The sequence below is a fragment of the Molothrus ater genome, chromosome 8, assembly GCF_012460135.2.
Source record: "Molothrus ater isolate BHLD 08-10-18 breed brown headed cowbird chromosome 8, BPBGC_Mater_1.1, whole genome shotgun sequence".
Classification (NCBI taxonomy): Eukaryota; Metazoa; Chordata; class Aves; order Passeriformes; family Icteridae; genus Molothrus; species Molothrus ater.
In genome coordinates this window covers 34763979-34777201 of record NC_050485.2, presented here as the reverse complement: position 1 = coordinate 34777201, position 13223 = coordinate 34763979, and the positions used below count along the sequence as shown (strand labels likewise).

The 13223-nt window shown below is 40.1% G+C and overlaps 1 protein-coding gene across 2 annotated transcripts in view; it reads left to right on the top strand.

Moving 5' to 3' along the window:
- EBF3 (EBF transcription factor 3) overlaps positions 1-9044 on the top strand; it is a 119657-nt gene extending 110613 nt beyond the window's left edge. Inside the window, exons 14-16 of one of the 2 annotated variants that reach the window (XM_036385936.2) lie at positions 1158-1346; positions 1924-2013; positions 8416-9044. In XM_036385936.2, the coding sequence (XP_036241829.1) occupies positions 1158-1346; positions 1924-2013; positions 8416-8447 (311 nt within the window). In that variant the 3' untranslated portion in view covers positions 8448-9044. Of the gene's footprint in view, positions 1-1157; positions 1347-1815; positions 2014-8415 lie in introns of both variants that reach the window. The other variant, XM_036385934.2, reaches the window with a different exon arrangement.
- The last annotated feature ends 4179 nt before the right edge of the window (positions 9045-13223 follow it).

The window sequence follows — 13223 nt, the reverse complement described above, 5'->3', positions numbered from 1 at the left end:
GTTGGCTGCTTTTGGCCTGTTCATGCGAGCTGATGTCACCGCGTCCTCCCTCTCTCTGTCCCCCTGGCCGTGTGTCTGAGCGCGGAATGAAATGCCGTCTTTAACTTTTCTTGTAATATTTAATTCTCCCTGTTCTTTCATTTACTGTTATCATAAAGCATCTCCAGTGGGGGAAAATATACAATTGGCAAAGTGTAGAAAGCTCTTTGTTATTCGCAGTAAATATACAGTGTATATGGTTGGTTTATAAAATAATTATGTCTCGGTACCTCCACCTGGTTTTGGAATATTTACACAGATAAATCTAATTTGATGTCTGTGATTTTAAAATACTTTGTTTGTAGGCATGTGTGACATATATGTTACTAATAAAAGTAATAGTTGATTTAATTTACCTGTTGTAATTGAAAATGCATGTAGCATATTGCATTTAAAATTAATTTTGATACTAATGAAAGCAGGGAAACAGGATTATTAGATATGTTCAAACGCATTTTTTTTGCTTGCAACGTAATTATTAAATTGATTGCTCAGATAGGAACAAATTGTTGTTTAAAATCCTGATTCCGCTATGTTTCCTCTTCTAAAAAGATTGTCTTTTAATGCGTTTCCAAGCTAATAAGCCTTATAAAATTCTGTACTTGCTCTTGAATTAGTTTTCACTGATGGCTACACCTTATGAAAGCTTGTTGTTAGCATAAAAAATATCAATCACAAAATGAAGACCCCAAAACAGCCTTTTAAAGTAAATCACTGCAACAAAAAAGTTTTTCTTGTCAGCTCTGGCATTTGAAGGTGCGGAGAGGCTGAAAGTTCACGCAGTGTGTTGGTACAAAGCGGGACTCGAGCCTGTTGATAATTGCTCCTAAAGACAAACGTGAAGGCACCTGACACAGCTGGATCGAAGAGAGCTTTTGTTGGCTGTCTGTGCTAAGAGGAGAGACAACATAGAGTGCTCGCGGATGATTTAAGTAGGGTTGGCGTGATAAGGTTATCTCAAGCTGCAAGAGTTGATAGGGCAGTGAGAGACAACTCAGAGCAAAGCTGTGCAATCAATTAAAACTGTGTAATATATGCTGCATGAGGAAACCCCCCAGCCCTAAGTCTATCTTATAAAATAACATTATTTTTTTGGGGTGGGGGGGTTTCTAACACAGTAGGTTACAGTCGCAACACAAGCAGTGTTTCCCCGCGAGGATATGTTCCCAGCAGTACTCCTCAGCAGTCCAATTACAACACAGTCAGCAATAGCATGAATGGATATGGCAATGCCGGCATGCCCAATCTAGGTGTACCAGGTTCCCCTGGATTTCTTAATGGCTCCTCAGCTAACTCTCCTTATGGCAGTAAGTGTCTATTTTTGGTAACACATCATCATATAGATTCATATTTACTACAAAATCAACTCCTTGCATTGTTTTGATTTCCTCTATTGTCAGCTACTGGATAAAAGGAGGGGTGACTCTGGAGGCTGGACGTAAAAATGAAAATAATAAATTGATCTGTTTGTGCCAGAATACAATCTCAGATAGAGAAAAAAAAAATGAACAAAACAAAACGAAACAAAAAAAAAAACCAAAATAAAAATTGGACTGCTCAATTCATAACAAAAGTCCAACACAAAAGAGTTTGCCTGTTATCCAGAGAGTGGCCAAGCCAAGGCATTTCATTTTTATTTTTTTATACATATTTTTTTTATATATATATATATATATATCTATATATATTTTAAGAGGCAAGGCCCTATCACTCTCTTTTTCCGTGTTTGCCGTGAAAACCTCAATCTGAGTCCTGATTATTTTTGCTTTATTGCAGTAGTGCCGTCAAGCCCTACCATGGCAGCCTCTTCGGTCACCCTCCCTTCAAACTGTAGCAGTACACACGGCATTTTCTCATTCTCACCTGCCAATGTCATCTCTGCAGTGAAACAAAAGAGCGCCTTCGCTCCTGTTGTCAGGCCCCAAGCCTCTCCTCCACCATCTTGCACCAGTGCAAATGGAAATGGACTTCAAGGTGAGCCCGATCTCTCTCAATTTTCTCTCTGCTGCTTTTTTTTAATTTTTTTTATTTTTTTATTTTTGGTGCTTTTTTTTTCTCTCAGGGAGAAAGGTACCTGGCTGGATTTTTCAGTGCTCTTGTAGTGATGCAAAAAGCAGGGGGAGAAATAGGGTAGCGTGAATGGTCTGCTGAGATTTTCAGGTTTTTAGTTCATTTTTGATGCTTGCATTAGAGCAAACACCAGTTGTTTTTCTGGCATTTTCCCTTAGGAGTCCGTGCCTTAAATTTTAAGGGAAGACTGTATCCCGGAATGCCTCTTGGAGGGTTTGTGTATTCCTGGTGTTTTTATGTTTTCTGAACACATTTCTGTGGATGTTTAAACCCAGCAGTGTTCTGGCAGGACACAGTGTGATTTCCTTACCTTATATAGGGTGCAGTAGTGATTTTAAATATGTCAAGTTAATATAAGTCAGGTTAAGCCCTTACTCTGTGGACTGAGCTTTCCTGGACTAGGCAGCCCTGTCTGCAGTGGTTTGCATGCTCTGGGGGTGCCAGCTCTTACTGTGGTGTTAGAGTGGCTACATCCCTAAATGAACTAAATATTTTAATTAGGGCAGGCAATTTTAATATTTTGTCCTTTTTTTTTTTAATATATAATCCATGTGATTTCATGTGGGTAATGCAAGAAACAACTGATAAATCAGTGGCAGAATGTCCATGGTCACCTGCAGGGTGTGGGGCAGGAGGAATTACGGCACAATGTGAGAGCAAAAACATAAACAAAGAAGTCACCCTAAAAGGGAAGACTCACCGCCAATTTTGCCACTTTTAGGGGGTATTTTGACATGCATGTAGGTGCATTAGAGTCACTGGGAAGGTTTGTTTGCCTCTGCTGGAGTCTCAGTGCACAGTGCAGTGAATTGAGGCACTTCAGAGCCCATTGAAACCAGGAAGGGTTGAGGACAGCCTCATCCCGAGGTCGTCACTCCTCTTGACTTCCTCAGCTCAGCAGCAGCAGCAGCACAGGATTATTCATCCTTTGTATCACCATGACACCCATAATCCAACCAGCACTCACAGGCAAACAGATGAGGGGGATTTTAATTTGCCAAACCAGTTCTGGACACCAGCATTTTGTAGGGTGCTGAAGGCACTTTGGAGCGACATCATCCCAATCCCACAGAGCTGCCTGTCCACCCCAAATCCACTGCAGGATCTCAAAATGAATCTTCCTGTAGCTTGCTCTTAACTTCTTGGGCCAAAAAAACCATCTGAGACCTTGTTATGCACTCAGGTCAACAAAGAGCTGAGAATCCAAATGCACAAACTCATTGTAGCATGATACTAAAGGAAAGGATAATTAAATTAACAGTTTTTTGTGTATTTCTTTAGTGGAAGCTTCACTGTGTTACTACTGTAAGTAGAAAACTATATCCATATTCTTAGAAAAGATAATCCATTCATAAAATAATCCAGTGTCCTACTTTCCTCTTTTTGTAAGAGGACACTGATATGAAAAGTAAATACTGAAATAATATAATGAAAAAAAAGAAAAATTATATAATAAAATAAATAATAAAAAATAGACAAAAATAAAATAAAAACTAGTATGAATGTGGTAACATATGACTTAGATCTGAGGCAGGAAGATCAACTAATTGATTTTGATTTACTCTGATAAACACAATTATTTAAAGATCTAAATTAAAATTATCCAGATTTTTGCCATTTCAGTATGTGAGTAAGGGTCTTCCTGTCATATACTCAAGGTTTTAGGTACTTCAAATCTCTAGATAACCTCAAAGTGGGGTTTTAAGGAGAGCTGGGAGGGCTGAATGAGGACCCGATGTCATTAGCACCTCCCCAGGCCCCCAGTAATTGCACATCTCCATCCTCAAGTACAAAATGTTTTTTGTGTAAAGCTCAGAAGACTTTACACAATTCCAATGACTTGGAATCAGCCAATACTGATTTGTTAAATAGGTCATGAATTCAGCTCTTAAGCTGAGCCCAACCTCTCTTTGCACTAAGCTTTTTCCATGCCCAGAGAGCCCAGTGAAGACCTAACCATGCCTTCAACCCCTGATTTTTGGATGCTGCAATCCATGCAGCATCCTTTTGGGATCATCCTTTTGGGTTTTGGATCAGCAGCTGAACTGAAAAGCAAGTGTTGAAATTAAGTAGATAATACGTAAATAAAGAAATAGTTAATTAAATAAAAATTGTCAATTTTCCTCTGTCAGCTGAACCTGAGTCATTTTGTGTTGAGCAGAATGACCCAGAGAAACAGGCAGAATGTCCTTCTGGCCTGGTAGCTAGAGCAGCAACTTCCAGGGTTGTGGCAAAAAAAATTGCATAATTTATGCAAAGTGGACAGCACCCCAAGGTGATGCTCAGTGTTGTGGGAGTTAGGGAACTGACGTGGAATCACAGAATCCTGGAGTGGTTTGGGTTGGACGGGACCTCGAAGACCATCACGTTCCAGCTTCGGGCAGGGACACCTTCCACTGTCCCTGGCTGCTCCAAGGCCAGTCCAACCCAGCCTTGAGCACTTCCAGGGATGGGGCAGCCACAGCTTTGCCTGTGCCAGGGCCTCAGCACCACCTCATGTCCCCACCCAGGAGTCCTGTGTGAGCTCCTTCACCATCCCAGCAGAGGCACCATCCCTTCTTCCACCCAAAGCTTTGAGTCAGTTCAGACTGAGCTCACAAAAGCCCTCAAATTCACCCATTCCTCCTCACATCTGTGCCTTGGTCTGAGCTGCAGCCAGGGCTGAGGGGCAGGACAGGGATGAGTTTGTCAGCTCCTTCCTTCATGAGACATCGTCAAGAAAAACCACCAACACTGCTGTGCTGGTACTTATCTACACTGCATTTGATACATAGAGTTCATTAGGGAGCTTTTGCTTCTTCCTTCCTATTTTCTCAGTCATTTGTTGTCAGGGAACTCTTTTTAAAGTTTAATTAGTTGCTTTCTGGACTCGGTACAATCACCTTGAGAGTTTTCTGATCAGCACATTTTCTACATTAAGTTAAAATATGGAATTTGAGAGCTGCAATCCAACGCAGCTGAAGTGTTTTTGGTGATCTTCAAGTAGAGAGCCTCATTTTAGGGCAGAGTGTGAAGGAGCTGAGCGACAGCTGAGGAGATGTCACTGTTAGGAACGGCCACATTCAGGCAAGCCAAGAGGGCAGTAAGAGCTCACTGGTGGTGCATAAGAGGCAAATCCCTCAGTTTATGGAGAAGTAGGACCTTGGATAAGAATGGATAAGAATTCAGACAAGGGTGATCCTTCTGCAGGGATTTGGGGGTTAATTGACCCTCCCTGGTGGGTAAACCACTCTAGGGTATCTCTGTGTGGGAAAATGCTGCTTGTGGTGCATCTAAGTTGGTGAGAACAGCAGAAGTAAGCAGTTCCAGCTGGACCTCAGGGGGATTGTTTTGTCCCCTAACAAAGAGTTAAACAGAAGTTGAGCTGCTCTGATTTCTGGCTTGTTCTGATGTAACCCTGAGCATCAGGACCACCCGAGCCCACCACACCAGAAGCAAGATCTTGCTGCCTGTGAGCACAACCCCAAAACCCTCTCTGTGCTGTAGGACCTACTGTCCAAGAGTGAGCGTGGAGATGTCTGCAGGTCACACTTTTTTGGCAAAGAGATCCAAGACAACTTTCAGGGGAAGCTGTCCCTGCTCATGGCAGAGGGTTGGAACAAGATGGTCCTTAAGATCCCTTCCAACCCCAACCATTCTGAGATTTGGTGATTCAATGATCAAGGCAGAGGTTGAGTGTGAAAAAGGCAATCTGGGGGATCTCAGAGAGGTCAGGCTGGGGGCAATGCCAGACCGAGCTGATGTTTACTCCTCCCCCTTGCTGCCCCCGTGCCAGCTGCATGGCCATGGTCAGCCTAAGGAGGGCCAGCACTCAGGAGCTGCAGCTCTTGGAGGAGAAATCTCCCCCTGCTGTCCCCAGGGCCTGACTCACTCCTGTGAGTAATCCTACAGAAAAGGGCTTTTGGGTCATGTCCAAAAAGCCACAATCTTGTTGACTCTCTGTGACCTCCATAGTCTGTGATCAGAAAGTCAAGTACTCACACGAATTTTTTAAGAGCAGAATCCTGCCATGTGTGTTCCTTAGGGCAGAGAGGCTTTTCCTGTTTAAAACAATGAACATTAAGGGTAGAAAAGAAATTTTTTAGTGAGAGACTACTGGCTGGCTGCAAAGTTGGAAGCACAATATGTGTTCAAAATTTGGTTTTCAATTGTAATTTGCTTTCTATAGATTGTGAAAGATATTGCTCTCTGGTTATAAGACTATAATGCACAGCAAAAGGCTCTCTATATTCTTTTAAAATTGCATCCTGCTTAATTTTCTGGTCTTCCTCCAGATGAAAGTATTAAAATTATTATTAAAAAACTCACCAGCTCATTTTTCTTTAAGAAGGCGTTTGGTATCAATTTGCACAGCAGGAAGCTCAGTGCAGAAATTCACAATTGTCAAAGATTGCTACTAAAATAAATTGTGAAACTCACATCTGGAGCACCAACCTTGCACCCACCTCCTCAGACTGTGCCACAAGGAGAGCTTAACAAAAATGGTTAAATTAAAGAACTGAGATGTTTTTCCTTTCCTCCAGAGAAATATGGCAGCGGATAATCTAAATTTTCACACAACAGAATCATAGCATGGTTTGGGTTGGAAGGCACCTTAAAGCCCATCCTGTCCCACCTTCTGCCATGGGTGGGACAGGCTGAACTGCTCCAAGCCCTGTCCAACCTGGCCTTGGACACTGCCAGGAATGGAGCAGCTGATGGTTGAATTGCAGCACGAGGCACTTGAGGACATGGTTGAGTGGTGAACCACAACAGTGCTGGTTGATGTTGGACTTGACCTTAAAGGTCTTTTCCAACCTTAATGATTCCGTGATTCCATGGCAGCTGTTCCTTAAAATGATCTCCTGCACCCCCAGGCCAGGTGCACCCCAGATAACCAGACTGCCATGGTGACAGATTTGCTGCTGAATCCCACAGGAGAAGCCGAACTGGGAGCAGGGGTTTGGCAGGTCCAGACTCAGGGTGAAGTCATCAGCTGGCCTGGGCTGATGAGGGGTGGAACAGAAGAGATTCAGTGAAGAGTTGTTTTTAAGAGCTTTTTGAGGATGGTCAGGCCTTGGCAGGGGCTGCCCAGGGAGGTTTGGAGTCCCCATTCCTGCAGGATTCCAAAGAATTGCTGGAGGTGGCACTCAGTGCTGCGAGCTGGGGACGGGGCACAGATTGGACTTGGTGATCTTTGAGACCTTTGCCAACCTAAATGATTTTGTGATTCTCTGAAAACACGATAAGGAAACTGAATATTTTGTGTAGAAAGGCTCTCTGCCAATATAACCACTGTTATTCAGTTAAATTTTGTAACTTAAGTTGCTGGTTAGGTTTAAAACATTCATTATGAAGAATGTTGCAAAATCATAACTTCAGTTTTAATTTTGACATTTTTGATACCTTTAATTGGGGAGAAAAAGGGCAGAGTTGGAAGACTTTATCCTGTTTCACCAACATCACCTAAGCTGTGTTTTAGGGAGGTTTAGCTCCATCCAAATCCACAGAAGGCTCTGGCAGGAGCAGGGGCTGCCCTGGGCTGTTGGAGCAATGCTGGTTGTGGTGGTGTTACCGATGAAATGTGTACAGACCCAGCTCTTCCAAACCGTAAAGCTGCAAACGGCGAATCTGAAATAAATTAATATTGTTGAAATTAATGAACTGAGAAATTGAAGTTCACATCGCTACACGAACAAATTTATTAATATCTGTTGTACATAAATTAATGAGAAATATCATTATGGCAAAAATCAAACAACACTAAAATTAAAGACTGTCTAAACTGTGCTTCTACCAAAGAGTTAACTTGGAAAAAAAACAGTGGTTGTTGGCATCTCAGTCTTTATGTGTTAAGAAACCCCAGGATATGGTTGGTCAGGGGTTTTAATATCATGTCTTTTTATGGTGTTTGAGCTCTAGGATTGGGAGAAGGTTTAGAGTTCTTGGTTTTGGTTTCAGAGAGTCCTTGGCTTGCTCAGTCCTGCTTTTATCATGAAGTAGAATAGTGGAAAATGAGGTTTTTCTGCCCAGGGCATGAAGGGGTGATTGGAGGGGGTGTCCCCAAGGGATGGGGACACAGCCAGAGGAGTTGTCAGGAGCCTGGAGAGAATTGAGCCTGGGGAGGCGGGGATGCTCTGCCTGCAGAGCTCCTTTCTCAAGGAGAGGCTGCGTGGGGTGTGATTGCTGGGGGGAGTGTCCGTGGTCCTTGCTCTGGGGATGCCGTGGAGGAGCCGGGCTCTGCTCTGCATCCCCCCTCCCTGTCCTGTGGTGGCTCTGAGCCCAGCGTGCCAATAACAGCTCCTTTTCTTCTCTTTTTTCTTTTAGCCATGTCCGGGCTTGTAGTCCCGCCAATGTAAAGTCACTTTTGTTTACCTACCGTAGCACCAAGCTGCAGAGGATGGGCTTAGGGGACAAGTTTAGTATATTAAGACATGCTGATGGAAGCAGTATCTTCACGCAGAATCAGCAACAAAATCGAAAATGCTACAGGAAAAAAATAAAAAAAAAAAAACCCACAAAAAAAAACCCCACAAAAAAAGAAAAAAAAAAAGACTTTGTTTAAAGATTTTATTTAAACTATTAAGAATCTACATGCAAAACAACCTACTTCTTCATGAACAATTCCATTTTATTGACTGAATTTTTCTCATATTTTCACACTTCTCAGTCCTGGAGAATAAGGAAAAAGCGACGCCTATTTTGTATAAAGTTTCTGATTACGTCTTGGCTATGTCTAGTACTTGCTATGTGTTGGGAGAAACTTTGTGGATGCACCATTTTGATTATCATGAAACACTGATGAAAAATGCCTCCGAACATTTTTCTGTACTCATAACTAGATTCACAATGGTTGTGTATCTCTATAATGTGAAATATTTTTTTGTGGTGGAAAAAAAAAAAAGGGGGCCAAGGAGGTTATGAGCCATCAAACTGGAAAAAAAAAAGAATAAAAAAAAAAAAGGATGAATATATGATTAGAAAAAAAAAAACCACACAAAAAACCGGGGCGTGGGGGCGGGCGCGGGGGGGTTTATCGTTGCTTAACTTCATCTTAATGAAATGGAACTTTGTAACTTATTGTAGTTAGAAATTGTAACTTTGATATTGAATTCTCTTGCCTTCAACAAGCACACTGACAGAGAAAAAAAAAAAAAGAAATTGCTACTGTCTGTTGGTTTAAAAAAATGAAAAAAATATACTTCCACTGCTAGAGCTTCCTGTTAAGCAAGTGTGATCTGCAACATTTTTTCAACTTTTGCTAGCACTGTATACTATTGCATTTTAGGCTACTGTGAAGTCTATGTTTCTTGTACCAGAAAATTGTCCTTTTGACTTCTAGATCCTTCTTCCCTAATGTGTTTTGTATGTGGTTATAAAATTGTAGACTTTTGTGATTTTGCCAAAGTTGTAGCTAAATATTTATACACTTGTCTTGAATTTTTTTCAGATCCACTTAAATATTTAGACAAAAAAAAAAGCAGATTTTATTCCTTATGACCGCTATAAGGAATAAAATAGTCTTATCCATTGCAACACTTTCTTTCACATAAACACTTGCAGTCACTAAGGGAATTTATTTTGTAACATATCAACTATAAATATTGTATTTATCTTTGAAATTTTGTATATTGCTTTTCATCATTTTTTTTATGTTCTTGTATGTATTGGTTTTTGTCCTGGCCTGGTATCGTGATGCTGAAAATAGCATTAAGCCAAGAACTGTTGCCTTCATGTTTTTCTTTTAAATAAAGTGTCTGTGCATTTCATTTGTACTTCATAAGGTTGCTATTGTTTAGCCTTTCCATCCTTTCTTTTTTAATTTTTTTTCAAAAATTCAAATTCATTGTTTATTTTTATATTATTTTTAAGTTATCAGAACAAATAATTTTGAAAGAAAAAGTCGTTTGTTGTATAGTCAAATCAAAATTGTGCCACATGGCTGTAATGAATACTAGTAGAATATGTGCATGTGATACAGCCACAGAAAAGATGAATCTATTTTGTGGTTGCATTTTTTATTTTCTTTTTTTTTTTTGTTTGTTTGTTTTCTTTATTTTTTAATTTTATTTTTAATTTTTTTTTTTTTTTTAAGATTGTAAAAAGTCATTTTTAGCTGCCACCCATGACTTTGCCACATAGCTGAACTGTGTTTACTGGAAAAATTCAGAGGCCTAAAGTTTAAAAATAAATTCACTTCTGATGTTTTAATTAAAATGTTTGCCACATGAACTTCTCTGATGCCTTAAAAGTGAACTTCTTTGAAGAACTTTTGTGCTGTTTTATCACAGGCTTACACCACAATTGTTAATCACAACTTCATTTGGATGATTTCTGGTGTAAAAAAATAAGGGGAAAAAAAAAAAAGCACAATCCCGGTGTACAATTCTGCCACTCCTTTATGTGTCGATTTTCTGCTGCACTCTGCATTCTCCCAAACCCTGCTCTGCTCAAAACCGGGGAAGGTTTCACGGGAAATCAGGATCACACCGAATTTTTAATGTCTGGGAGTTGTTTATTTAGGTTTCTTGGGGTTTTTTTTAGGGAACTTTTTTGTAATCAACCCGTAGCCGATGGTACTTTTTAAACTGGAATGACCTCCGTTGTATTCCGTGGCTCTCAGTGCCAAATCCAGCCAGAGAAACGTGGAGTTGTTTTTATTTTTACTTTGCACTAAATCTTTTGCCAGCGCAGCACTGCAAAACACGTTGCAAACTGCAGCAGAATTCACCTTTTAACCAAAAAGGAGGGATCATTTTTGTTAATTATTATTAATTTTTTTATTATTATTATTTTTGTTTTTTTTTTTTTTTTTTTTCTTTTTGGGCAAAAAAATAATGCACATTTTAGTCAAGCTTTTCTGGAGGGTTTAGAAGAAGGGTTCAGCGTAGCACAGCTCTGTGAGCACGGCCAAGGTTGGCTAGGTGGGAAAGCCTGAGAAGTCACTTTGGAACTGAATTGCCTCCGTTATATTTTGTCTAAGTAAGGTTTTGCTCTAAAAAAAAAAATAAAAGAAGAGGTCACGTGTACATGTTAAGAAAGTCTGCAAGTTCCTTCATAAATGCAATCTGTTTGTGTTTTAGATTAATTAGTCAATGCACTCATTGCTTCATTGTCTCCAGACGGAAAGCTTCACTAAATGGTAGATTTTACTGTTAAAGACCCTACAATAAGATTGTTTTATCTGTACATTTTTTCATATATTTAACTGTATAAAAAAATGTTCATTTTACACAATATTTAATTAAAGTATTTCTTGTCTGTGAATTTCATTTTTAGTAATTTTATCTGGTTTGATTATTAAAAAAAGTGGCTAAACACTAAACGAAATAGCGCAACACTGGGGGTTTCATTTCTAAATATCAGAATTTTTATTCCTTTGTTATGAAAAAGCCCAAACCCTTGACGTGGTTTTTCCAGTTCCCTGGGAGGAAGATGAGGAAGGACATCTCTGCTCTGCAGTGCCAATCACTTGTTGTTCAGCCTCGGTGAAGTATTTATGCAAAACTGCTCACTATTTGTGAAGAATAAAAGCAGAATATCTCTTTTTCTTATTTAACCAAAATGGTGCACTTCAGTCAGGCTTTTTGTAAAGCAAAGGTAACAATAGATTTTTTTTTTCCTTTTACTATTTTAATATCATATTGTAAAAGTCTGTAAACAGGAAAAGTTATTTTAAACAAAGCACAACCCAAATTTTCCATGTGGTGGTTTGACACTGAAGGTCGACGTGCTCGTCTCTTAAGTGCTGAGAAGGAAGCAAATTCTTTTGCTAATTATAATACTGAGCACAAATATTTCATCCTCTGAGCCGTAATATGTGCAATGCACATATAGTGGGTGCAAAAATATATTTATAATGAGGTGGGCACGTGCAGCCTTGGAGCTGGAGAGAGCAGCAAAGCTTTGCCTGATGTGCCGGTCTGAGTTCCCCATTCCAGACACCAAATGTGCTCCTGTATCCTTTTGTGTGACCAGCACCACCAAAAAAAAGGGCATTTCCACAGGAATATGCGTCTGGCAGAGGAATGTAAGTGCTCGTGGTGGTGAAACAGGGAGTTTGTTCTGGAGTTTGATCCGGTCATTAATCAGACGGCTGCTGACAACTTTGAGAGGGCACTGAGAAACTCGGAGCTCCAAAGTGAAGGGATGGAGTGGTGTGTGTGGATCCAGTGCCAAAGGACACGCTGGGTGCCCCAGCCCCTCCTTGGCTGCCTGTGGTTCAGGGATGGAGTGGGGAGAAGGCAAAACTCAGTCACTGCAGTCACAACCTACAGGAAAACCAGGATTTTTAACCATGCTTCCTTTCTTCCCCAGCATTTCCACAGTTTTCATGTCAGATGAAAACTGATTTGATGAAAAAAAAAGGTGTTAAAGCTGCAGAACACTTTGGATTATTATTATTTTTATTATTTTTTATTATTATGCATTGAAAACTGTTCCAATCTGAGTGTGTGTCTGCGTATCGTGTTTAAAAGGCAGCATAATCAGATGCATCCCACTAAAAAATAAGCTGGTTTTTAGGGATGAAAGTCTGCACGATGCCTACTGGCACTTTTCCTTTTAGTTTTATTTCAAAGGTTTGAATAATGAGCATCTAAATGGTTCCTCTAACTTTCAATGCAAGGAAAACACAAAAGGAGAAAACCCACATATGACAATTCCTAGAGCAATCCACCACCTACGACACAAGTGGGTAAGAGCCCTGCTGAGGAAATATGTTGTGTCAGCCCACAGTGAGTTTAGACACAGGAAGATGATAAAAATTCCTTAATCAAAACGAAGGAATAAGAGTCTCTAAAAGTACATGCCAATTATTGCAGAGCAGCTTTTAAAAGTCTTTCAAGCTTTTAAAGATTATTCAAAGCACTTGAAATAGGCTTCAATCTAATGCCTCATTTCATTGCATTAAACAGCCTAGTTAATAAAGAATCAATATATTCAAAGGGCAAGGTTATCTTTTGTCTATAAGGGGTGGTGTCATTCTGAACCTTTTATAGTTCAAATGCTGAAAAAGACCTCATGAAATCTATACTCATCAAGTGGGTCAACTAGAGCAATAAAGAGGCCTCTGAAAGAATGGCTGCACTTCTTTAAAACAACTATAAGTCTTATCTCCCCACATAGTCCTCGCC